The 26311-nt window shown below is 53.3% G+C and overlaps 2 protein-coding genes and 1 non-coding gene across 13 annotated transcripts in view; all 3 read left to right on the top strand.

Moving 5' to 3' along the window:
* The first annotated feature begins 1714 nt into the window (after positions 1 to 1714).
* On the top strand, positions 1715 to 1821 carry LOC113268026 (U6 spliceosomal RNA). Its single transcript, XR_003321002.1, has one exon. It is a non-coding gene; the product is annotated as a U6 spliceosomal RNA (small nuclear RNA).
* Positions 1822 to 3136: 1315 nt separating this feature from the next.
* ZP3 (zona pellucida glycoprotein 3) lies at positions 3137 to 11080 on the top strand. The gene is made up of 8 exons (XM_026516370.3): positions 3137 to 3442; positions 5056 to 5174; positions 6778 to 6881; positions 6959 to 7136; positions 7236 to 7353; positions 9966 to 10057; positions 10184 to 10326; positions 10860 to 11080. The coding sequence occupies exons 1-8, from the start codon at positions 3137 to 3139 to the stop codon at positions 11078 to 11080; spliced, it is 1281 nt and encodes a 426-aa protein (XP_026372155.1).
* Positions 11081 to 20005: 8925 nt separating this feature from the next.
* DTX2 (deltex E3 ubiquitin ligase 2) overlaps positions 20006 to 26311 on the top strand; it is a 36338-nt gene continuing 30032 nt past the window's right edge. For 2 of the 11 annotated variants that reach the window (XM_026516046.4, XM_026516050.4), the window contains exons 1-2: positions 20006 to 20167; positions 21326 to 21490. The gene's annotated coding sequence lies outside the window, so the exon portion shown is untranslated. Of the gene's footprint in view, positions 20168 to 20333; positions 20404 to 21325; positions 21491 to 26066 lie in introns of those variants that run through there. The other 9 variants (XM_026516047.4, XM_048224566.2, XM_057315134.1 and 6 more) reach the window with 8 other exon arrangements.

Below are 26311 nucleotides of genomic sequence, written 5' to 3' on the forward strand. Positions count from 1 at the left end.
TAGAGAGGAAGAGTATTTGAAGACCAATATCTGGGCTCTAAGGAATTGTAAGGAAACCACTCTGGGCTGGTGGCTCCGCCTTTGGTGATTCTGGCCACCAGGTGGCAGCACTTCGCAGAAAAATGCAAAAGACCCAGAATCTGGGCTAGGTTGGGAGAGTGGGGGTTCCTCACACCCCCTCACCAATTTCTTCAAGTCTTATTTTTTATTTGTTGGTTTGCAAATTCTAAGCCCAACATGGGCCTTAAACCCATGACCCTGAGATCAAGAGTCACATGCTCCACCAACTGAGCCAGCCAGGCGCCCCATGTCCTTTACCCTGAAGCCTTCTAGGAGGGAATAGCTCCGGGGCACAGAGGGAGAGGGCATGGACCCCAAGGCTTCAAGGAGGCCTTCATTTCTAGTCCCCAGCCCACCCCACTCTATTTCCAGCACAGTCCACAAACACAGCTGTGGGCTACAAGCACAGAGAGGCCCCTCCCCCAGAGAGCCACCACTCCTAAGACAGAGTGTCTCCAACTAGCTGTTCTTTGGGGGCTTTGGGCCACAGCTGGCTCCCTCCCTCTGGACCTGGTAGGTAGGTTAAAAAGAAAACCACAGGCCCAAAAAGGCATCACTTGTGTTAAGGGCCCAAGTCAGTAAACCAACTATACTTTCAATCCCTTGGAAATGTAACCTTAAAAAAACCCAAAGATTTGTTTATTTATTTATTTTAGAGTCAGCGAGAGAGAAGGGTGGGGGAATGGAAGGGCAGAGGGAGAGAAAGAATCTCAAGCAGACTCCCTGCTGAGCACGGAGCCCCACGTGGGGCTTGACCTCACAACCCTGAGATCGTGACCTGAGTCGAAATCAAGAGTCAGACGTTTAACCAACTGAGCAACCCAGGCTCGCCAGAAATGTAACCTTTAACTAGCCAATGTAGGAATTTCCTGCGCTAGGTTCAGCACTAGGAAGCTTACTGAAAGACCCCTTCCATTCCCCTTGGGGGGTGACCTTGCCCAAAACAATGAATTCTTTCTAATGATTTCCTTTGTTCCAATTCCTCTCTATTTTTAATTTTTTTTTAAGATTTTATTTATTTGAGAGAGAGAGAAAGAAAGAAAGCATGAGCAGGGGGAGGGGAAGAGGGAGAAGGACAAGCAGACTCCCCGCTGACCTCGGAGCCCAACATGGGACCCGATCCCAGCACCCTGAGATCATGACCTGAGTCAAAGTCAGACACTTAGCCCACTGAGCCACCCAGGTGCCCCTCCCTCTCTATTTTTAAAAATCCCTTCATTTCCTGTGGCTCTTTGGGGTTCCCCTCTATCTGTTAGATGGGATGCTGCCTGATTCATGAACCAAACAATAAAGACAATTAGCTCTTTAAAATTTACTGGGTTGGGCGCCTGGCTGGCTCAGTTGGCAGAGCATGCAATTCTTGATCTCGGGGTTGTAAGTTCGAGCCCCACGCTGGGTGTAGAGATTACTTAAAAATAAAATCTTTGGGGCACCTGGGTGGCTCAGTCGGTTAAGCGTCTGACTGGGTTTTGGCTCAGGTCATGACCTCACCGGTGGTGGGATCCAGCCCCACATCAGGCTCCACACTCATTGGGGAGCCTGCTTGAGATTCTCTCTCCCTCTGCCCCTCCCCCAACACGTGCACACGCATGCGCACACGCTCTCTCTCATAAATAAATCTTTAAGAAATAAAAAAACAAAATAAAAATTTTAAGTGCTCGCTTTAGCAACACATATTCTAAAATTGGAATAATACAGAGAAGATTAGCATGGCCCCTGCTCGAGAATGACACTAAAATTCATGAGCATTCTGTATTAAAAAAAAAAAAAAGATTAAAATCTTAAAAAAAATAAATAAATAAAATTCACTGGGTTGAATTTTTGTTATTTAACACAGCAAACCCAGAGGGGAGGATTTCCCCGAGGTGAGCTGGGAGCTGCTTCTCTGTGCCGGCGGCCTCCGCACCCCACACTGCCCCCCACAACCCATGTTGGTTAAGTCAAAGGAAGTTGGGGGGTAATCTCTTCCCTTCACTTATTATCCCACGAGTAAACTAGAGTACATATTAAAAAAAATACCCCCCCCAAAAAAACCACCAAGGGACTGTTTAAGCAACTTAAACCTATGGTTTGATTACTTCAGAAGTAAGCATTTGCAAGTGAGTCCACACTTCTGTGGGAATTAGGCGCCATTAATTTTTTTTTTTTAAGTTATCTCCACACCCAACGTGGGGCTCGAACTCACGACCCCGAGATCAAGAGCCGCATGCGACTGAGCCAGTCAGGCGCCCCGGTGCGATTAATTTTTGTAGTCCTCCTCCCCTCCTTCCTGGCAGAGTAGTCCATCAGTGTATGTTGACCCTGCCAGTCTTTCTTCACCCTCTCCCACCAGGACTGGTATAGTAACCACCGGACCTTCTTCTCTGGTCCTACCCCCTCCAGCCAGCGCCCCCCAGGCCGCCCTACCCGCCTAAACTGCCACTCTCACTCCCTCCTGGGGAACCGTGGCTCCGGCACCTCTGAGCTCCCGGGCTTTTCTCCCAAGCCCGCCCAGTGCCCTCTCTTCACCTCTGTTCACACAGCTGCTTCTACTTAAACTGACCTCCCCTCCTACCTCCCGTAAAATTGGGCAACAACCCCTAAAATTCCCTGGTCTCCTAATGAGGCCTCTTCCTGTTCTCTCACTTGGAATGGGCTCCATGCCACCCCTGATCCGTCCCACCCTCCTCCAATCAAGGCCCTTCTCCCCATCTCCCCCGTAGACCTGGGACTGCTCTTAACTCCCTCGCTGGGCCAGCGAAGGGCTGACACATGGGAGTGGGAGTAGGGAAGGGGCAAGACGCTATGAGTGAATACGCTGCCCGCCCACGCTTGTCAGATTTAACTCGAACACAAATCACTTGGGAAGAGAGTAAAACACCAGATTCTGACTCAGTAGGTCGGGGGGGGGGGGCTGAGAGTCTGCAGTTCTAACAAGCTGCCAGGTGATGCGAAGCTGCTAGATTGGGGACTGGCCCCCTGATTGGTTGGGGAAGGGAGGCAGGTGGGAGCCCAGGTGCAGGTGGCATCATCCGGGGTATAAGACCGCTGGGTGGTTGCTGATCAGGAGTTACCAGGGGGAGTGACTGGAGGAGCCATGGGGCTGAGCTATGGGCTCTTCATCTGCTCTCTGCTCTTGGGTGGCACGGGGTTGTGCTACTCCCAGACCACCTGGTGGGGTGAGACCCCCTACCCATTGCCATCTAGGCCCCCCGTGGTGGTAGAGTGTCTGGAGGCCCAGCTGGTGGTCACTGTCAGCAAAGACCTGTTCGGTACTGGGAAGCTCGTCAGGCCTGCAGACCTCACCCTGGGTCCGGAGAACTGTGAGCCCCTGGGCTCTGTGGACACGGATGATGTGGTCAGGTTTGAGGTCGGGCTGCACGAGTGTGGCAACGGGGTGCAGGTGAGACTTGGCCCCCTTGGTGGCCGTGGGGAGTGTGGATGCAGAGCCAGGGAGAGGTGGGGCTGGGCCAGAGCCCTTTCACTGGTTGAGGGCAGGGGGCAGCTGAGGCCTGAAGCTTGGAATTGGTGACTTGATGGTGGTTGAAAGTACTTGTCCCTAGTGGCTGGAATCAGGTAGGAGGGTTGGAGTCCAGAGACGGCCGGCCTGTGCACTTTGGGCCAGACAGGGAATCTCCCACTCTGATTCCTGAAGGTCTGTGAAGCCCTGGAAAGCATCCAGGAGAGATGTGGCTTTGAGGGAGGGGGCAAAGGGTGTCATGATCACCTCTGTGTTAAGGGTCCCGGGGGGTGGGGACGCTTAACTCAGGAGGCAGGTACTAAAGAGCTAAGTAATTCAGCCTACAAGGAGGGGCTTTCAGCAAGGCAGGGCTGGACTGGGCCCAGGATCCCTAGCTGGTCCCGGATTCCCTGGGCTTCCTGCCACCCCACAGCCTGTCCTCTCCTTTGTCCTGGGCTCTTGCCTATCTGGCCCTGGACTCACAGCTCAGCTTGGCTAAGGTAGGGGCAAGCTCACTAAGTACCTGGAGCCCTTCTGGGGCTCTGATCCTCATGTTGCCCGCATCCCCAGGGCTTGCCCTGAGGCCTCCTGGCCCTTGTTTCCCCAGGAAGAGGACAGGGAGCCCAGAGAACCCCAGGTGTTATTTGAGGAATCATTCTGGTTGAGTAACTCCCAAACTTTGGTCATTAGAACCACCCGGGGAGCATTTAAAAATCCTGATTCCCGTCTCCTGGGCTAAATCAGGCCAGCAGTGGGAAGCCAGCCAGCTAGTGAGGTCCTTAAGGCCCCCAGGTGACTCCAATACACACAATCGGGGCGGGGGGGGGGGGTTGTCTCCCAATTCTGTCTGATAAGCATGACCTGGGGCCAGGCCCTGTGCTGTCTCACCAGTTGGGCGGGTAATTGGTTTAATGCCCTGAGCTTCGGAACAGAGCGACCCACAGATGATGATGCTGGTCCTTTTGGGGCCTCGCTAACAGAAAGCTAGGACTCTACCCTAAAGATGGAGCAGTTTGGGCAGGGCCAGGCAGCACGGTCACCTCCCGGGTGGCCCCTTGAAAGATCCAAGTATCCGGTAGCACCTGCCTGAGTTCTTCCTGCCTCAGGCAACCACTGACCCAGTTTCCCTTTCTGTGATGTGGGTATGAGAAGTCAGAAAAGGAAGGGCAAGTTGAGTCTTAATTGCTGTGGCTGTGAGTTAAAGTTCCTGGAACTTTCTGGGTTCTTCCAGGTGGCTTTCTTGGTCCCAGGCCTTCCCTGCCCCCCTTCCACCCCCAAAAGGAAACAGTGTTGGGATGGGGCTCAGCAGCCTGGGAAGGGGAGCACATGCCCAACACCCCTGGTTTTCAGGCACCGCTTGGGGCCTGACAGCTGATCCAGACCCTCTGCGGTGGCATCACAACCCCCGGAGATGGAGGTTGGAGGGTGGTACCTGTTCAGGCTTTCCCATGGGTTAGTGGGAGGGTGGGCTTGGAGTCCAGGGCCCGGGGCCGCCCTCCCTGCACCCTTGTGTGGGCCGGCGATGCTGGTGGGGTAACAGCTTCCATTCCGCTCAGGTGACCGACCGTGCTCTGGTATACAGCACGTTCCTGCTGCACAGCCCCCGGCCCGCGGGAAACCTGTCCGTCCTGAGGACTAACCGCGCCAAGGTTCCCATCGAGTGCCACTATCCCAGGTCAGTGTGCGACCGGGCCCCTCTGGCGGCCTGGCTGCTGTAAGGTGTGAGTAGTTAGGTTGACGTCACGGCCCTCTGCCCCAGCTGGGAGTGGGGAGCCTCCTGAGTCTACCTTGAGCTTCTTGGTGGAAGCTGCAGGCCCAGGCCCACGTTGAAGTTCTGAAGAACTCTCTGGGCGGGGGAAGTTCTAGGCTTGGGCTATTGCAGCCTGCTCTTTGCCTCTGGCTTCCCCCAAGACACCCACAAAGGTGGGAGAAACCACTTAAGCCTTAACACCAAGCACGTGCCTGTGACCTTGGCCCCTGGGGCATGAGGAGAGGGTGACTGTGGCTCATGATGACAAGGCCACAATGCCGGGTCCTGTGCGGCTCAGCTGAGTGCAGCGCGCACAGGCTGGCAGGAGGCAAGGGAGGTGGTGCTGATACCTTGAGGGTGTGGGCCTGGGGAGGGGTCCTGGTAGAGGCTCCCAGAACAAGCTCTGGCCTGGGAGGGTGCCTCCGGGACAGGTGGGACTGACAGTCTGGGCAGAGTCACACACTCCCCAGGGGGGTGCAGCGTGCCACTAGTGGGGCTTGGAGCCCAGGGCCTAGTCAACAAGCGAAGGGGGACAGAGGGGTTCTAAAGGCCCAACCAGATCCAGAGAAGGTGCTCAGGCTCACACCTTAGCAGGCACCCCTCCCTGAGAGCCCAGCTGAACGGGTAAGAACTGTTTCTCTGACAGCTGGAACCGGGGGCAGATGGAGTTGGTGAGACCAGCCGAGATGTGGTGGAATGGGTTCTGAACCCCTGGCAGCAGGGGTGGAGGGAGCTCAGAGCCTGACCAGGTCGGGTGGGGGAGGACGGAGGACGGAGGACCCAAGGGCAGAAAGGCCAGCCGCCCCCATACTAGTTTGAGAGGCTGAAGGCCTCCTGGGACCACGGCTGCCTCGCTTTAGGATGTCTCTGCCTGGCACTGACCTGAGAACATGGGCTTGCCTGGCTCGATGGCGGCGGGCAGTGCAGGGTCTGCCCCAGGCTGGGATGCTCTGTCCTCACTCCAGATACCCGAGGCCTAGACGCAGCCTCTTGCATGAGACCTAGTGGGGTTGGCAGGGCAGACCTCGGCTGACATCCCACTGCTTCCAAGGACCTTCCCATCCTGGTATAGGCTCAGACAGTCCCCGTGGCCTCTCAAAAACCAGAGCCTCTTTGTATTTATCTCTGAAGGGCTTCACCAGCACCCCCCCCCCCACCCCGCCTCGAGAACCCTGAGCGGTGCGGAGAGGGCTGGCTGCCTCAGACCCAAAACCTGACTCTGGGGTTAACCCTGAGAAGCCGACCTGGGTCTAGAGCCCAAACTCTGAGGTCAGGTGTATCCCATCTTCGTGCCTCAGCTGCAATGTCCTCACAGCTGGAGGGAGGGGCCCACTCACAGGTGTGGAGTTTGGGAGGGGCAGGGGGCAGGCTCAGACTTCGGGTGTCTGTTCAGCTGCCTTGGACTTGCTGCCTGGCTGGGCCGCAGCTGAGGACCCTGTGGTGAGGTAGAAACGAGAGATACACCCTCTCCGTTGACGCCAGGTAGGGTGAGCTCAGAACAGGTGTGGACAGCTGCCTTTCTCCACAGACACAGCAATGTGAGCAGCCAGGCCATCCTGCCCACCTGGGTGCCCTTTAGGACCACGATACTCTCAGAGGAGAAGCTCGTTTTCTCCCTCCGCCTGATGGAGGGTAAGCAAGGAGGGCTGGCGGAGGGGGGCTGGCAGGGAGAGCTCTGGCGGTCTCACCCCTGACTGTGTGCCTTTCAGAGGACTGGGGCTCTGAGAAGCGGTCCCCCACCTTCCAGCTGGGAGACGTAGCCCACCTCCAGGCCGAAGTCCACACTGGCAGCCACGTGCCACTGCAACTGTTCGTGGACCACTGCGTGGCCACGCTGACACCAGCCCGGAATGCCTCCCCTCATCACACCATCGTGGACTTCCATGGGTGAGGGCTGGGTCACCTCTCTAGGGAGCCCTGGTAACACCCTGACCTCCACCACCTGCCTCAGCCCCCGACTCCATTGTCCACTCCTTCTCTTCAAAGCTGTCTTGTGGATGGTCTCTCTGATGCCTCTTCTGCCTTCAAAGCACCCAGACCCAGGCCAGAGACTCTGCAGTTCACAGTAGACATGTTCCACTTTGCTAATGACTCCAGAAACACGGTAATTAGCCTTTAAAAAATAACTTGGGGGCACCTGGCTAGCTCAGTGGAGCATGTGACTCTTGATCTCAGGGTTGAGAGTTCAAGCCCCACGTTGGGTGTGGAGCCTGCTTTGGGGGGTGGGGAGAGACTTGGAATAAGATTGAACTATAGGGTCAGGCTGACCAGGTTTACTGTCTGCTGTGGGTCACCAGCTATCTCCTTAAGCAATGACCTGATAGCTCTGTTCCTGTCCCCAAACTCTGAACTCAGCAGATAAAGCCGTGGGCTCTAATGAGATCTTCAAGGAAGAAGCATGAGTGGCACAAACCCTTATAGGGAGGTAGGAAACCCATGAAAGGTGGGGAGAATCCAGGGTCTTCAAAATAGAACAAACCAGGGGAAGAGCTAATGGTTCGGATGAGATGAGGACCACCTACCACGGCACCTGGTGGCCAGGTCACTAACCTGGTCTTCGCCATGGTGGGCAGGGCCGGAAGCCAGAGGAAGGGTTGAGCAAAGGGGTTGACAAAAACAGGTGTCAGCTTTCCTGGAGGCTTTTTGGAAGGGCGAGGAAAACAGGTACGAATTTCTCTTCCTACGGTAGTCTCGTGAACGTGATCGTAGACTAGACCAGTGACTTTTGAAACTTGAATGCATCAGCGGCATCCAGAGGGTTTACTGAAGTAGGTTGGGCCCCACCCCCAGGACTTGGTTTTGCATCTGTAACCTCGCCAGGTGGTGCTGATGCTGTTGCTGCTGCTGGCTCTGGGAACCACCCTTTGAACCGCTAAGCTAGAAAGCCCAGCCTAAAACTTGGGGGTGGAGAGGGAGGGAGCGAAGACGTGGACTGCTTCTGATGGCTGGGGCAGCAAGCACAGGTAGCACTGGTCTCTAGCCAGAAAGTGCTGGTAGAATTTCACAAATAAAAATCAAGTAGCTCTTAAATAAGTTTCCTGAGCTAGGAGCTGGGGATGTGAAGTTTGGAATAGCTGGTCAGGAAGTGATCGTAGCAGGGATTTTCCCCCCCTTAATTCTGGCTCTATACTCATCACCTGGAAAGGTCATATAATCCCATCTTTTCACTTAATTGGGGTGGGGACTGGCATCCCTTTTCTAACATTGTATTATGGAAATCCTCATCTGATGAAAGAATTTCACACAAATACCCATACACCTATTTAGATTTCTACCATTAGACTAAAGGATGAATGACAGTAAAATACTGTCTTGTTTTACTCGGAAATCATCAAAAGCTACTTAAGCTCCCAGGGGACTCTAATAAGCAACTGGGTTTACAAACCACTAAACCAAAGGCTTATATGGCTGAGGGGCATTAAGGGGTAAACACGGTGAATTTGTGGATGACACTGAGGCTACCACCCCGTGCCCAGCAGGTCTGTTCTGAGAACAGGAAGTTTGATACAGGCTGGCCAAGAGCAGGAAGGGTGTGAATCGAGGCTATTGGTGAGATGTCCTGAAGTTCCTGACGGTGGGTCCTAGGTGGGATGGGGCTGCGGATAAAGGAGAACGGGCTGAGAAAGGGTCCTGGCCCCTAGATCGGTGACCTTGTAAGTCCTAGAGTGGAGGATCCTAGTCGGGGTGGGGAGTGCCATTGACTTCAGAGGTGACCTACTGGGGCGAAGAGGAGATGAGGTTTCATATGGGTGGTGCCTATCAGCACAGGTGCAGCCTGAGCTGGTATCTCCATCTCTAGGGATTGGGGGGGGGGGGCACCGGAGACCAGAGGATGATGTGCATCCGTGGAAGGCAGCCTTAGCTCGGGGAGGGTTCTCCCTCAACAGTAAATGGGATGGTTTGGCTGATTGTGTCCAAGGCACAGAAGTAAACCTTCACTCAAGAGGAACAGAGAACCATTCTAGAGTCTTAGGCCCCTGTTAACATCAAAAAATGTACTGGGAAGAAGCATGAGGATAGAAGCAGTGCTTTCCTGAAATAGGGATTCTGAGGGACCCTAGAGCTCTCCTCTTCTGGGGCAGATAGAAGGCTGGTGGCCTGGGGTGCCTGGCGGGCTCAGTCAGTGGAACACGTGACTCTTGATCTTGGGGTTGAGATCAGGCCTCACGTTGGGTGTAGAGATCACTTTAAAATCTTACAAACAAAACCAGTGGCTAGAAGTACATCCTACCCTTGTTCAAATTTCTGAAGTGGCTTCCCTGCTGGTACACTCAGCCACTAGGTGGTAGCCAAGGTTTGTGGCTCTGCAGAAGACTTCAGAGAAGGTGGTAGAAATTCTCTGTCCTTGTAGGGTTGGCAGGGGGTGCCAGAACACTACCTGGAGTATGGCGGGGACCTCTGCCTGGGGATGCCTCTGCCGAGAGGACCAGGGCTGACCTGAGCCCTGGCTTTGTGTCAAAATTTCCCCTATCCCAGGTGGTAGGGTGGTAAGTGGTTAGACAGAGTCTGAGAAATCGAGGGGGGTGTTGTAATAAAGCTGGTAGGTTCCGATCTAGAATCTGAGCTGCCACTTCTCAACTCTTGGGCAACTTCACCTCTGACCCTCTACTCCTATCTCTAAAATGGAACTCCGCCAAGGGTTAAGGATTAAAGAACTGGTTTGTTCAAGCCCCTGGTAGAGCCTGGAATTCCAGTAACAGCTGCTCTTACTTCTAGATTTACATCACCTGCCATCTGAAGGTCACCCCGGCTGACCGAGTCCCGGACCAGCTAAACAAAGCCTGTTCCTTCATCAAGTCCACCAAGAGGTTAGACGTGGCTGGGGTTGAAAGCCTGAGCGGCCTCCCTGGGGTCTGTTCCCTTAGTATGTACGTCAGCCGCGGGCTGGTTCCTGAGGGCAACAGGGCCATCCGATCTTGTCTTCCCCCGTTCAGATGGTTCCCTGTAGAAGGCACTGCTGACATCTGTCGCTGTTGTAGCAAAGGCAGCTGTGGACTTCCAGGCCGTTCCAGGAGGCTGTCCCACCTAGAGAGAGGGTGGCCCAAGTCTGCTTCCCGAGCCCGAAATCGCAGGCACGGTAGGTGTTAGGACCCTGGCAGGCTTCTTGCCCTCTCCTCCGTCTAGGGTACCGCTGTCCTTGCAGGGTGACATTCCTCCTTGGTCCCCCATTTAAGGCTGCTCACCACTGGGGGAATGATGTTTTGGGCTTTCTTACATAGAAGCCTTGGGGGCTAATGGGGGGGGCTCTAAACCCAGCATCAGCCAGGGGTTCTGAGTAGGGTATGATCGGGAGTGTGGGGAGATAACGCAGTTTTTTTATTTTTATTTTTAAAGATTTTATTTGTCAGACACAGGGAACAAGCAGGGGGAGAGGCAGGCAGAGGGAGAAGCAGGCTCCCCGCTGAGCGAGGAGCCCGATGCAGGACTCATCCAGTCCTGGGACCATGATCTGAGCCAGAGGCAGCCGCTTAACCAACTGAGCCACCCAGGTGTCCCATAATGCAGCTTTTAGAAGAAAACCTACTAGTTCAATCTGAAACAGAGCAAAAACCCTCCATCTGACCCCTGGTTCGGGACTAAGATGACGCTCAGGTGTCCTGTGTCTTTCAGTGACTGAAGAAGCAGAGATCACCGTGGGGCCTCTGATCTTCTTGGGAAAGGCTGGTGATGGTGGTGTGGGGGGGTCCACCTCTCCTCCCACCTCTGTGATGCTGGGCTTAGGCCTGGCCACGGTGGTATCCCTGACTCTGGCTACCATTGTCCTGCTCCTGGCCCGGAGGCCTCGCCCTGCTTCCCGCTCTGTGATCTGCCCTGTGTCTGTTCCCCAATAAAAGAAGAAAGTGAGCTCTGGGATGCGGTGCAGTGATGTCAGGGGAGGGGGGGAGGGGGGCAGATGGGAGAACAGTGCTGTGGGTTCCAGTAGCACCCTTCAGCAAGGACTGTTGGCACCTCCAGCGTCGGGTGGTCTGTCCACAGCAGAGAGGCCAGACTGGGTTGTGAAGGCAAGCCTGCATTTTCCTGGCTTTGGGCAACATGACCTCCCTGGGAGCAGGGCTCACCTTCCCAGGCAGCAATCATCCCATGTCTCCAAGGAGGCCGAGATGTCAGCTATTGGGGGCAAAACAGGGTGGACCTTACCAGCCCCCACTGGGCTAGCAGAGGGTCTTGTGTCTCTGGACCCCGTGCGCCTGAAATGGGGGGGGGTGGGGGGCAGGGAGGAAAGGACGGAGTCTGCCTCTCTAGGGGCAGCAGGCTAGAGGCCCAGAGGTGACCAGGTCCAGGGCAGTGGTCACCTTGGGCCTGAGGCTGCTGCAAGGGAGCATATCTGGGGTGCACGGTCAGTGTGAGTGTGCTGTGGCCAAGCCACAGACTCCGAGGTAGGCGCCTTGGAAGGGCTGAGCCCTGCTTGAAGCTTCCAGTCACTGGGGGGAGCTCCCTTGTTCCCTCTCTGATCGAGCTGCCTTCCTCTCCTAGGCCCGAGGGATGCCCAAGCAGCTTGTGGCCCCCCCCCTCCAGGCTGGGGGTCCTGTTCCCTCCACTGCTAGCTGTGACACCCCGCCCCCTTAGCCGGCTCCAACCTCATCCCAGACCCCGACCCCTCCTTCTGAGTGGGTGAAGGCCCCTTTCAGGAATCCCAGCTTTGCCGGTTACCTTCTGTGAGCCTGAGGCCCCTCATGGGCGAAGTGGGGCTGGCACTTGTCGGGCAGGCTTGTTGGACGTAAACTGATCGGAACCAAAGGAGCTGAATTACTGTGTCTGGAATGGCAGCCTGGGGCCTGGCTGAGGGCAGGGGCTCGGCTGTGTTGACCAGAGCATAGACAGATGTCTCAAGCACATTCAGAGCAAGGCTTTGTGACTTGGGGTCTGAGAACAGGGCCCTTGACCTTGGTTCTTGCCCTTCCAAGTGTGGTCTGTGCACACTATTAACATCACCTGGGGACTTGTGGAAAGGCAGAATTTGTGGCCCCATCCCGGATCTAATCTGCATTTTAAAATCTCCAGGTGATTCAGGTGTCTGAAAGTCCACTGGGTCAGGGGATTTGCATCAGGAAGGAATCCTGCCCCCGCCCCAGCAAATCAAGGTGTGCTTCGTGAGGGAGCAAAAGGCTGGAGGTAGGAGGGGTGGGCTTCCTGGAGCTGGTGATCCTGCAGCAAATCCTTAAAGATCCAGCAGGTCCTGGCCGGACAAAATGCGAGAGGCAGGTGTGGAGGGAGGAGAGGAAAGGAGAGTGCTTTCTTCTGGAAGAATGGAGGGCCTGGATGGCCTGTAAGGGGTGGGGTAGGAAGGGAGGCCTCCCAGGGCCACTAACAATGTGAAAAGGAGCTACGCAATGGACGGTCCATGTCAAGACCCACAGGAACAGCAGAACATGGCCTGGAGGCAGAGAATCAGCCTGGCTCCCTGCCACTGCTGGCCTGGCAAGTCACTTCATCTATGAGACACGCTGGCCAGAGGCTGAGTGAGTAGAGTGCTCGATGGCCGCCTGACTCACACAGCAGGACCTGGGCTTGCGTCCCATCGCACCCAGCTCTACTCCTCACCGCGCCTGTTTCCTCCTACTTAGCGTCATTGCCTTTCAGATGGGGTTCTCCACTCTTCAGGGTTCTTGGGAGGAGTAATGTGGTACTTGGGGTCCAATGAAGGGACTCAGGACAAGTCTCCCCGAAGTGTGCTGCTCGGCCTTCAGCTCAAGCTAGGCCACATGCCAATGGGGACCCAATAGCTCAAGAGAAATCTTTGCCCCTCCCTTAACTATCTAGAAGTATTGAAATGGGGGAGGGGGTGTCTTTTCCAGAATTGGAGGTTTTTACCAGAAATTTTGTCTGAGTGACCCATCTTTGGGGAGGGGGGCAAACGTGACTTTTTTAAGATTTTTGTCAGTACAAGCAGGGGGGAGTGGCAGGCAGAGGAAGAAGCAGGCTCCCCGCTGAGCAAGGATCCAAATGTGGGCTTGATCCCAAGACCCTGAGATCATGACCTAAGCCAAAGGCAGACGCCTAACTGATTGAGCCACCCAGGTGTCCCCAAACGCCTGTGATTCTTGCCCTGTGAACTGCCATACACTGCCTACCCTCTCCCTTAGCTCAGGATGGCCTATATACTTCATGTCACCTTTGTCTTTGGGAACCCCACATACACAAGTGGTTCATACCTACAAAATTAAATCCGATTTTTTTGCCTGTTAACCTGTCTCCTGTCAACTTCTAATTTACCCACATGAGTTTGCACCTTAGGAAGTCAAACCGCACCAGGCTGAGCAAATAAGGAGATCACGGGGAAAGGCTTCCAACGCAGTGACTGCTCGAGAAAGAGGGTGGATGGGTTCCTTGAGTTTAGGGTTAGGATGACTAGATCAGGAAGCCCTGTCTTCCTACAGAGGTGGGCGTAAGGTGGCGCATGCGTCTTAAGGAAACATGCCTAGACTTCCCTCATACATGCTGTAAATGAGGCTGGGTGGAGATTTTAGTGCTCTAATGAGGTAACGGTGATTGTGGGTCATTCCAGAGGTCACTCCATGGTCCATCTGCGCAGGTGCGAGTCAGGTATCACTCAAAAAGGTCTGGGTGGTCTGGCCCTGTGGGAGGTTTGGTCAAGGCAGCTGCCGTCACCTGAGGGGTGGTTTCAGGGTTCATTTGCCTGAGTTCAGAGATAAGCCGGGAAGAGGAGCAAAGAAGAGCAGAGGGGGAAGCGTAAGACAAAGTTGAGTACAACCAGGTGCGCGGTGAGCGGTCAGGTCCTGGGGTCTAGCTGGGGACAAAATCCTTAGACCAGCCAGAAAGACCTTCTGGAGGCGAGAGAATTCGCACTCCCGGCCGCCAGCATGTGTTCATGCAGAAAGGCTCCATGAGCTTCCAGGACACGCCAGGGGGGACTGTCCCCGCAACCGCCACCCATCCGTTATCTGCCCTCCTGTTTCTGGGGCTTACAACATCCTGGGAACTCCTCTCATTCAACTTCTGCTGTCCTCAGCGGGAACAGGAAGTGGCCGTATCTGGTTGTGGGGAGGAAATGTGACTAGAATGTGACCCTGGATGTCAGCCCCAGCCAGTTCTAGGCGGGCCTCTGCGCTGTGTGAAGCTGGCCTCCGGGCAGGGCCAGAGAGGCCGCCTCCAGCAGTGAGCGCAGAAGGCCTTGCCTTCCAGACTCCACTGGAAGTTTGGGGAAGTGAGGGAGCTAGCAAGCAGCGGAGGGTTGTCTGGATTTCCATTGCTCACAGCCACTGTTTCCCCGGCGTTTGGGGAAGTTTCCTATTACATCCAGTGAAACTCCCAGTAGATCAACACTTTGTGGGTTTAAAACTTTGCCTTGGGGGCGCCTGGGTGGCTCAGTCGTTGCGCGTCTGCCTTCGGCTCAGGGCATGATCCCAGCGTTCTGGGACCAGGCCCCGCATCAGGCTCCTCCGCTGGGAGCCAGCTTCTTCCTCTCCCACTCCCCCTGCTTGTGTTCCCTCTCTCGCTGGCTGTCTCTCTCTCTCTCTCAAATGAATAAATAAAATCTAAAAACAAAACAAAAAAAACCAAAAAACGTTGCCTTGGTGCTTCCTGGTAGCCAGGGGAAAAAAGGAGAGGGGGTTGTTGAAAAGGACAATGCGGGGCGGGGTGTGGGGGGAGTAAAATCATGCTCGCATAAACACAAAATGAAAATGTGTCAAAGGTCTTGTTGTAACTCCTTCCTTGAGGGAAACCACAGGATGTTAAAACTGGTTCAAAGGAGAATCCGAAGAATTACATAAAGGTAATCAGGAATGCAGAAATGAATTCGCTGAGAGATGCAAACTTGGCTTCCTCCAAAGGGCAGAAATCAATTGCATCTCCCCGGACAGATGGGAATCCATTGTAAGCATTTGCATTACCACCGGCTTTCTGCAATATACAGAATTGCAAAATACCTTCAGGGTGCCTGGGTGGCTCAATCGGTTAAGCGTCTGCCTTTGGCTCCAGTGGTGATATCGGGGTCCTAGGATGGAGCCTCGAGTCAGGTTCCCTGCTTGAGCGGAGTCTGCTTCTCCCTCTCCCTCCACCCCTCTCCTCCCGCCGCCCCCCCTTCATGTTCTCTCTCTCAATTTTAAAGAGAATAAATTTAAAAAGGCTAGGCAAGGCAGACTTTTATAGAACCAGCTAATCTGGAAGGTTGCTAGAGGACATCCAGTCATCTTTTTGCCCATGTCCGAGACACACACTTTTGCCTGATGAGTGTTGGATTTTTCAGGTATTTTTAGCAAGAGATTCTAAGCAGCTCCCAGGGACTAATGGAAGTCTTCAGGGGGAGGCTGGATACCACCAGAAAGATAGCTCTGTCTCTCGGGGGGCCTCTTGCCCTCAGCCTTTAGGCTTGGAAACCTGGCTTGTCCACACACCACACTGAGCCCTCTCTTGAGCAACTCTGGATCCCAAACCGGGATGCCAGGATATTAACTTACAATGAGGACAACTGGGGTGGAGGGCATAGGTCGAGTGAGATTGCCTAGTGTTAAAATAAACTTCTCGGATGAATTCGCTGTGAATACACATCAGTTATTTCAGACTTGCAGCAAGGGAACCAGCAAAAAGGACAAGCCAGTTCAAAACGTGTTCCAAGGGGCCGGGACTTACATAAGATAACGCTTTTAGGGGCTTCACTCCTGGGGCTGCAAAGCCATCATGCTTTTGTTGGCTGTGTAGGTCACACCTGGGTCCTGAGTGGGCACCGTTGCCCAGAGATGCCAGGTGCTGTCTATTAATCAGAAATAATGAGCAAGGCAGCTGTGGCTTCTAATCAGACAATCCCTCCAGAGTGTCAGATGGAGGCCAATTAGCCGAGGCACCAAGCAACAAAATTCTGCCTTTCCAAGCAAAACATCAGAAAGTGCTCGAGCCCCTTAGCGGGATGCTGGGCCCCCGTGTCTAGCCTTTTCCCAGATTTACATTGATCTTTTCTTGCTCCCGGGTGAGCTGGGGTTGGTTCCAGGATCAGAACCTTCGGAAGCAGTAAACCCTGGCACCTGGAGTGGAGTCTGAGGACTTCGGGAAAAAAAAAAATTAAGTTTCTTTGGCCACTGTCGCTCCCTGTTCTGTGGCCAACAGCCACATTCTTTCTTGGGCCACGTCATTCATTCTCAGTTGCTAGGGAGCCTTCCAAGGCCTGCGGGGCGGCAGCACAAACTTCAGCCTTTGAGACATTAAAACAAAACAACAAAAAACCCCACCACCAACCAACGAAGCTCCCCTTCTGGGCAGACGATTTTGTTAGGAGAAAGAGCCAATGCCAGGAATGTGGCAGCTCCTTTCACTCCCAGGAGCACTTCATGCCGGGCATACCTAACCTGCCCTACTGTGTGTGTGTGTGTGTGTGTGTGTGTGTGTATTGGTGGGGGACACTCTCACATTTTTCAAACCAACACAAACAGGTACACATTCTCTACACTCTGCAAGTTCCTTTTTTACTTAACAATAGATCTTGGCCACCGTTCCATTAGCTCCTATGAATCTTCCTCATTCTTCCTACTCGTTTTCCAAGGTCATTTAACCAGCCCCCCTTCTGCTGGGCAGTTGCTTCCGATCCTTTGCCACATACATTGGTTTAAAGCTCAATTTGCAAGGGGCCGAGCCCGTTTCCCTCCTTTCCAGCTTCCTGGGGTACAGACATCCTGCTTCAGCCTCGGAACACAGCACACATACCTAAAAATTTAAAGTCCATGTCCCCCTACCCCCATTCTCCCTCTTGCCGCTGTCCTATTTTCTTCTTTTCCCGACCAAAACTCTTTATTTTTCCCAAATAAAAATAGTCTTTCTTTTCAGGTTATAAAAAAGGAAACTATTCATTGGGACACACTCAAATGATGCAAGAAAAGTACAAAGAAAGTGAAAATCACCTGCTATCCTGCTCGTCGGATGTTACTGTGTTGGCTAGTGTCCTTCCGGGCACACACAGCCACGGGCAACCTTATGTAAGTTGCCTCATTCCACACGTGTGGGTTTATCCTCTTCCGCCCCCCCGCCCCGATGTGTGGAACACAAAGGCTGTGCTTGGAAGAGCGGTCTGCACTCCTAGACTGCACGACCTTCGCAGCCACAGACATCTATGTGCATCTATAGAGGCCCTGCTTCTCTGTGGAAACCACTTTGGTCATGAATGGCCTCCCTATAGCGACGTTGGAAGTCAGGGGCATTTCCTGAAGACCGTGAGATGAGAGAGCCCGGAACTGGCAGGCAGGGGCTCTGGGTTCTGGAGTAGGCACCCCTCCCAGCAGACCGCCTTGTTGGGTCTCTCAGAAGTGCCTGTCACCACTGAGTGCCACCTTCATGGGACGCTCCCTTGATTCTCTGCCACCATGCTCACCCCGGGGTCCCCCCGTCCAGCCTCCTTTCCAGACACTTCTATGTCTCCTCTGCTCTTCAAAAGTCAGTGTTCCTTAGTCCTGGACTCACCTCTTATTATCTTCTGTGGTCTTTCCAGGTGATCTCAATCTCATTGCCTGTGACTCCCCAATCCCTCCCTCTACCCAGATGTTCCAAAGCCTCCCAGCTGGCTGTTCTTGCCCACCTCCTTACCTCACACTCAACTTGTTGACCGAAGCCCTCCTCCCCTTTTCTAGTATGCTGTACCTCATGGGAAGGCACTCTATGCACCCAGACTTCCAGGCTGTGTCCTACAGAGGTAGGAATACTTCTGTGAAGCTTCTCCACCCTGGCCTTCCCCCTGGCTCCCACACTGGTCCCCAACCTGGGTAGCCCCATCAAGCCTCCCTCAGAGCTCCAGCTCCTCCAGCTCTCTGAGTTTAGATGTCCTCCCCTTTCCAGAGCCTAGGTTCCGGAACCTGTCCAGCCCAGCCTGCCACCGCTGTTCTGTTTGAGCCTGTGTGTTGTGTGTGTGTGTGTGTGTGTGCAGTGGGATTTGGGGAACAATAACTATCACTCAAGCATTTCACTGAGGAAAAAGGAAGCACTTGAGAGAATACCTTTTGAGTGTAGAAAGGCTTTTCTAATGCTTCAGACTATTTCGTCTGCACCACCCTCCCCGCCCCCACCACTCCCGAGAGGTCAGTCACGTGGGGCTGCTCAAGTCTGGAGTTAGACACCACCTTGGTTTCAAGACCAGCTCTGCCAGTTGCCGGCTATGTGACCTTAGACACGACGCTTAAACTGTCTCAGCATGTCCCCATCTTTAAAATGAGGATAACAAGGGGGTACCTGGCTGGCTCATTCGGTAGAGCATGCCACTCCTGATCTCAGGGTTGTGAGTTCAAGTCCTACGTCGGGCGTGGAGCCTACTTAAAAAAAATGGGGATGACGTTAGTACCTACCTCATTGAGGGGATTTACTGTGCGGGGATGCATGTCAAGTGCTTGGCACGTGCTAGGTGCTTTAGAAATGTTGTAGGTGGTTTTGGCTGAGAATACTGAGATTCTGAGAGAAGAAGGGAAATGTCCCCATCCTAATCTGTAGTCACTGCAGTCACCTAGTGTAAATCACAGATAGAAAGTCACTCTTCAGTTCTAGAGAGGGCTGGCATCATTGGGAGAACCTGACTTCGGTGCCTCCCTGGACTCAAGACCTATATCCTCAAAGTCAGGTCCTAGGTCATGAAGAGTCCTGGCCGAGGGTCCCAGAAGTGGGCCCGCCACAGGCACTCCTTCCACTGCTTACTGACTTTGGGTGGAGTAGTCCCCCTCTCTGGGCCTCAGCTTCCTTTTCTATAAAATAAAGTTTTGAACAGAATGATGGGGGGTGGGGGGAGGTGTCTCTTCCTTAAATCCCTGAGGAAGTACGAGTGACATTAGATTTATGTAAAGATACTCAACTGGAGTCCAAGATTCAGAGAACTCCGAACCCCCGAAACTGTGTGCACGATTGTATGTGTGACCTGCATGTGCACGTGTGTGCACATTTCTATCTGAGCATATTTTGGGAATAGCTTTCTTTAGCTCTGTAAAGGAGGTCTGTGATCCCAAAAGAATAGTCAGCAACCTGGTTCAGGCCTTGTATCTGGACTACAGCAACAACATCCAAAGCGGTCTCCAGCTCCGTTCTCTGTCCTTTAAACCTATCCTCCACCTACTACACAGGGTATCCTTCTAAAGTGCAACGCCGGCTGTCGTTTCCTTGCTTGAATCTTTCTCTTGGCTCCAGTTGCTTAAATTGCTTGCATGGGCATTTAAAAAGAATCATAATCTTACCCAGCCTGCTCCCCACACTCATATCCTGACACACCCTAATCTGTTTTCTCTGTCCTCAGCCCCTCTGTGTACCCTCCTGCCCTGGTCACAGGGAACATCTCTCTGCTTCCTGAATGCGTCGAGCACTTTCACATCTCTCTTCCTTTGCAAGAGCTTCCCTGTACTCCATCTGGCAAACCCCTGTGTGTGCTTCAAAATCCAACTCAGGCGCCCGACCCCTTTGTGATGTCTCCCTGACAGCTCCCCCAAATTAACCACACCCTCTGTGCTCCAACTCTTGTGCTTAAACTCACATTTATCCCACTGTACTGTAAGTACGCGTTTGAGTGTCTTATCTCCCCAAGTAGATATGAAGCTCTCCCAGAAGAGAAACCAAGTTTCTGACTCACGTTTTAATCCCCAGTACCCAGCACAGGGCCTGGCACCGCGTATGCACGGGTAAAGACGATCTAAAATGAGTCAGTAAGTTAATGAAGAAGTAAGTCAGAGAGCGAGCTGACTAAGAAGGAAGAATAGATACACCTGAACAGGCGCGTGTCGGATTGCGTCCCGCCCCGCCCCCAACCCACGGAACTACATTTCCCAGAAGGCTCCGCGTCCTGGGCATGCGCACCGGAGCGCTAGGAAGCTGCGACGCCGAGTTTCACTCTGGCTACCTCCTCAGAGTCGGAGCTTCAGTCGGAGCAGTGCCCAGGCCGAAGCCGAGCCGTAGCCCGAGCGCGGCGGTGCCCTCAGCCTGCCCCCTCGCCTTCCTCAGCCTCGGTGAGAGGGGCGGGCAGGCCACCTGCCTGTCGCCAGGGCTGGGGTCCCGGGGACGCGGGGGAGACCGAGCCGAGCTGGGACCGGAAGGGGGCGGGCGTGGGAGTGAGGGAGGGCTGGGCCGGGGAAGAGCCCCGGGGTGAGGTCCGGGGGGATTGGGAGGACCCGCCGCCGGGCTGGGGCAGCTGGAGGCGGGAGCGGGGGAAATCGGACACGCTGGCAGCTTGGGACAGGACCGGGTGCGAGGGTGAACGCCGGGTGGAAGCCGAAGGGCTAGCAGGGGGAGGGGCGCAGACCCTGGGAGTTTGGGGCGGTCGCGAGGAGGGTACCCCTTCCCACAGGACAGGGACGAGGCGGTGGGGCTATTGCCCCCGGACTCCGTGGTTCGGGGTGTGGATTCTGCTGGGCTCTGCCTTCAGGTGGACGACTCGCTGGAGCCCGGGGCTGTACTTTGGAAGAGTTTGCCCCCTAACTCTGCTTCCCTCGCTTCAAGGAGGGGTCGCGCTCCAGGAAACTCCTGTTTGCTGGGGCCCTGGGTTACTTTTGAGGGGTGCATAATGTATGTGGAAGAGGATTGAGAAGACGCTGTTTTCTGAAGCTGTCCTTTCGTCCACCGCCCCCTCCCCTCAAGCCAGCTGCTCTCCTCCACACTAGTTCCACTTCCCTAAGTGCCAGTAACAATGGAAATAGTGTGTGCACAGGCGCTTGGACCGTTAAGAATTAACTCAGAATATTTCTGCCTGCCATCCTAACTCCCCTAGAGTTCTATAAGATGGACTTACTGGTAGTCAAAATCAGGCTTTACCATCGGGGCAACTCTAACTAGGCCTCTTGTTCGTTCGCTGTGTGACCTTGGCCAAACTTTCACCCTTTCTGGTGTGCTAATTTTCCTGGATACTTACACTGCAGACTGGCTTGTGAAGTCCGTTTAGGCCTTTCCGTGAAAGAGCTGAGGTGTTTGTTTTTTTTCACCATCCCCTTGATTATTGAGTGGGTAGAGGGAGACTGTTGTACCTTCTGCCCTGCCCGGGCTATTGGAAAATAAATCTGGTGGTTTCCAGTCCCTAGCCGCAGCGCACAGACCCAACATCTGTGCATTCGTTTTCACTGACTGCTGTTTCTCAATTTAAAACCTGATCATCTTTTTCCTTGTTGGCAAAGGTGCCCTGGAATTTGCGTTGCTGAGTCAGCAAGGCTTTCCGATTTGCTCAGTTTTTATTGTTTGCGTTTTATATCAAGATGGGAACTCAAACAAGTCATTCCTCCTGAGGATCTAGTGTCTCCATCAAGAAGGGACAGTTTGTGCCAGCTCTCCAGAGAGAAAAGGTAAGAGCCACAGGGACTGCTCATTGCTGCCTTCTGGATCTGGTTTTCCATAGAGGAGATAGAGACTGGGGAGGGTGGAATTTGAGGTCTCCGGGATGAAAGTCAGCCTTGGGAGCCGGTTGTTGATTGCCAACTGTCTCAAATAAAGTCAAGTGCTTTCTTGCCAAGGGCTTCTCCTGTTTAACCAGTCTTAGAGCATGCTTTCCCCATGGTTTCCACTTAAGGCATGCTTTATGAGGTGAAGGACACAAGTCATGATTTTTGCATCTGAACTGGAAATTTTTATTTCTTTTGCTGCACGAACAAAACTGGGTGCTGCCTTTGTGTCAAGCTCCATGCTCAGTGGCGGGGCACCCTGATAAGCAACAAGAGCTCTGTCATCTGGGAGCTCATCCTTTGGTGGAACAGTCGGATCATAGACAGTGGCAAGGCGTTGTCGGTGTGCTATGTTGAGGCGGGAGGAATCACAGAGCAGAACCCCACCACCACCACCACCCCCGCCATTTGTCCAGGAAGGCGTAGGAGGGAAGGTCAGCAAGCTATTGGAAGTGGATAACTAAGGTGAGTTGTGCAGGGGTAGGACTTGAAAAGGAGGGGAGAAGCCGGACATCTGCAGAGCCCAAAAGTTACGTGGTGCACCTGGGCCACTGTAAGTAGCTCACGTGGCTGGAGCAACAAGGGATGGGTGTGGGGCAGAGGAGTCTGGTGAGGTAGGCAGAGGGCTGAGTGTGGAGGCTTTTGTGGACCATGCCAAGGCTATGGGGAGCAGGAGTTTAGCAGAAGAATTCCATGAGGGCATTTTAAACGAGCACACTGGCTTTAAAGTATGGGATGGATTAGACTGGATTATGCTCTTGTGACTGTTTCCTTACACTATGCCAGCTTCTTTTTTTTTTTTTTTTAAAGATTTTATTTATTTATTCATTTGATAGAGATAGAGACAGCCAGCGAGAGAGGGAACACAAGCAGGGGGAGTGGGAGAGGAAGAAGCAGGCTCATAGCGGAAGAGCCTGATGTGGGGCTCGATCCCGGAACTCCGGGATCACGCCCTGAGCCGAAGGCAGACGCTTATCCGCTGTGCCACTCAGGCGCCCCACCATGCCAGCTTCTGATAGAGGTGGAGTTAGACATGAGATGTTGCCCTCAGTTTGCTCCTAGCCTCCTTGAAGAGATAGAATGGACGCAGAGAACTGTAAAGGGCAGACAAGGGCTGTGGAAGTTGATAAGAGGGTATTTTCTTTCACTTGGGCACCTTGAGGCATCATGGAGGTGCTGTTTAAATTGGGTCTTGAAAGCATGGGTAAGGTGAGGATGTGTGGCCAGGTGGGTGGGATTCTACATGGAGCTGAGGCATGGAGGTGGGGAAGCTGGATGTCTGTGGGGGGAGCAGTCGTTAAACTGTTGGAGATGGGTTAGGGAAGGGGAGACGTAAACAAAAAGAAGGTATTAAAGGCAAGTGTGCAGGCAAATACTGTTGATAGGGAAGGACCAGACTGTGATGGGCTCTCAGTGTCAACCCAAGGAACTTGAAGTGTATTCGGGAAGTCGACTTCGGGAGGCTCAATCTTGCACCTGCCTCTTAGGTGGACCAGGAGAGACAGAGTTGGAGAAGCCAGTTGGAAGAGAATACTTATCAGGGTGAGAGGCACAGAGGTCCCAAGCAGATGCTGGCAGCAGGGGCTGAGGAGGTGAGGAGGGAAGAGAAAGCAAGCCAAGGCAGCTGTGGGGCTGTGGGGGAAAGGTGGTGAGGAGCTAGAAACCCAGGTTTTTCTCCTAACTGCCTGGGGCCAGGGAATCCCCCGGGGGAGGGGGGAGGGGGGAGCAGAATTAGGAAGGAAGGTGAGTCTGGCTTCTGACATATGAAAGGTGCCAAAGAGGCCAACAGGAATGGAGCCATGGGCCCCACAGAAACCATGTGCCAGGGCTAGTGCTTGGTGCTTGGGCCGAGATGTGTTTAACTGCATTCCAATCACCCAAAACAAAATCTTGAAAGTGTACGTGTAATGGTTTGATCTTTCTTCCCATCCTGAGATAACCATTATCCCCTCGCTTTCGTGTTTATGTAGTTTTATTGTACCTATGTGTTTTTAAGGAAAGTAAAAAAATATTGCTAAGATTTTTCCATGTTATTGCACGTCACCTAGTTCGTTTGTTTTCACTGCTGAATAGTCTGGCGTGAACACACCACAGTTCACGCGTCTCATCTTGCGCTGATGGGCACTTAGTTGTTTCCAGATTTCTGCTGTCGCAGATGTGCTGCTCTGGCCGTTTCCACACACACCTGTAGTCCATGTGCAGGAGGCTTTCTTGGGTATGAACTTAGGGGTGGTGTTTTGCTGGCCTATAGGGTAAATAAACGCGCTGCTTTCATAGCTGCAGTTTTCTGAGGTGGTTGCACCAGCATATGGGACTCAGTTGCTCCACATTCTTTCCATCGCTCACTATAGGCAGACTTTATTTTTGCCGATTGAATGGATTTAATGTGGGATCGTTGGGATTGTGATTTGTGTTCCTGAGCCCTGATGTTGGATAAAAATAAGCTCGTTGGCGTCTGTGTTTCCTGTGAAATATTTGTTCATGATTTTTGCCAACGTTTTATTATTTACGGATTGTAAGAGTTCTTTATAGATTCTTGATTTTGATCCTTTTGTTCGTGTTGTGAATATTTTCTTTCTTTTTTTTTTTTTTTTAAAGATTTTATTTATTTATTTGACAGAGATAGAAACAGCCAGCGAGAGAGGGAACACAAGCAGGGGGAGTGGGAGAGGAAGAAGCAGGCTCCTGTGGAGAAGCCTGATGTGGGGCTCCATCCCATAACGCCGGGATCACGCCCTGAGCCGAAGGCAGGCGCTTAACCGCTGTGCCACCCAGGCGCCCCGTGTTGTGAATATTTTCTTACAGCTTGTATCTTTCTACTTTAAGACCTCTTTTGTTGAACCGTTCTTAATTTTAACATAGTGAAATTTTGTTTGTTGGGGTTTTTTTTTTTTTGTAGTCAGTGTTTTGTTTTGTTTTTTTGTAGTCAGTGTTCTGTGTCTTGTTTAAAACATCTTTTCCTGGGGCGCCTGGGTGGTGCAGTCGTTAAGGGTCTGCCTTCGGCTCAGGGCCTGATCCCAGGGTTCTGGGATCGAGCCCCGCATAGGGCTCCCTGCTTTGCTGGGAGCCTGCTTCTCTCTCTGCCCCTCCCCCTGCTTGTGTTCCCTCTCTGGCTGTCTGTCTGTCTCTCTCTCTCTCTCTGTCAAATAAATAAAATAAAATAAAATCTTTAAAAAAATAAAAATAAAAAAATAAAACCTCTTTTCCTGACCTTAGTCCTTGCCTTTACGGAGCCTATGCCCTAGTGGAGGGCCAGGGAGACAATGGCACTCAGACGTTACGTGCACATTGGTTGTTGGCAGTGGGTGTAGGAAAGTTGTCACGGGGGAGAGAGCCTCGAGCTGCAGCTCCTCCTCAGGTGCTGGGGAGAGACGCGTCTGCAGGGGCCAGAGGCACTTTCCTACTTTTTGACAGAGAAATGGATTCAGAGAAGCATTTCCAGGACTGTGGGCGCGCGGTGATAGGTGTTGGGGGAGCGGTAGACTAACCACTCCAGTTAGTTTGCACGTCGTCTGTGGCCGTTACCACACTATCGTGGCAGAGTTGCCCGGTGTTCTGCAAAGCCTAAAATATGGACTCTTTTGGCCCCTTAGAGGAAAAGTTTGCCGACTCCTGCCGTGGGGGGTCGTGGTAACTGTGGTAATCGGACGAGTGTGTCCTGGCCACCACAGTGGTTCAACTAGTTGTTGCTGGGTGGGTAATGAATCTAGGTCAGCGCTGCAAATGTTGCCAATTTTTCTGCTTTCCAGAAGGCAGAAATCTGGATTTCTTTTTTTTAATGGCGAATATTCCAATTTTTAAACAACAGTTCAGTTAAAAAAAACAAAAAAACCCAAAAAACCCCTGAAAACTGTGTTGGCCAGGAAAAACCTATCCCGCAGGCCGATGCGTCCAGCATCAGCATACCCCTTCTGTCTCGGTGAACTCTGGAAACAGATTTGGGTTTCCTTAGACCTGTGGATTCTTGGGCAGGTTGCTTATCTTCTTTTGCTTCCTGTCCTCATCTGTAAAGTCAAGCAAAGACCCGTGTCCGGGACAGTGAGGCTTGAACAAGCACCCGTGTAAGGTACTCAGTGCGTGGTGCCTTGTAAGCTCTTGGTTGGTGGCCATCGCTATAACTCCTGTCACTGCTTCCACGGCTCCCCCATTTTGACCCCCTGGGGAGGCCTGGGGACCAGGGCTCTGTCCTGACTAGCTGCCAGTGGTCACGTTGCTCCTGGCAGAGAACAGGCAGCATAGTAGTTCTCGGTGCTGGTGGAGCAGGTTGCCTACAGGGAATCGAAGGTGGCTAGGGCCTGCCCCCTGGCTACCCTGTGGCTGGCTATTTATTTAGTGAGAGAGAGAGAGAGCGCCAGCGAGCGCGCACATGCCCATGAGCCACAAGCAGGGGGAGGGGCAGAGGGAGAGAGAAAATTCCAAGCAGCACCACCCCCGCCCCCCCCCGCCCCCCCCCCCCCCCCCCCCGCTTCAGCACAGAGCCTCAGGTGGGGCACGATGTCACAACCCTGAGATCATGACCTGAGCTGAAATCAAGAGTTGGACGCTCAACCCACCGAGCCACCTGGATGCCCCTCCCCACCCTGAGCCCTGTTTGGAAGGTTCTGCTCTGACCTACCCCTGGAGGGATCAGGCAGGCACCCACCAGGGGTGGTCCCTTCCCTTCCAGCAGCCTGGTGTGTAAGGGACAGATCATGTATTAGTGTCCTTCCATCTCTCAGAAGCCTG

Source organism: Ursus arctos, unplaced genomic scaffold, assembly GCF_023065955.2.
Source record: "Ursus arctos isolate Adak ecotype North America unplaced genomic scaffold, UrsArc2.0 scaffold_2, whole genome shotgun sequence".
Lineage (NCBI taxonomy): Eukaryota > Metazoa > Chordata > Mammalia > Carnivora > Ursidae > Ursus > Ursus arctos.

Coding starts and splice junctions, on each gene's coding strand:
- ZP3 (XM_026516370.3), top strand. CDS start 3,137: ATGGGGCTGAGCTATGGGCTCTTCATCTGCTCTCTGCTCTTGGGTGGC. Junction 7,354..9,965: donor CTAATGACTCCAGAAACACG/GTAATTAGCCTT, acceptor TCTTACTTCTAG/ATTTACATCACCTGCCATCT. Junction 10,058..10,183: donor TTCATCAAGTCCACCAAGAG/GTTAGACGTGGC, acceptor TCCCCCGTTCAG/ATGGTTCCCTGTAGAAGGCA.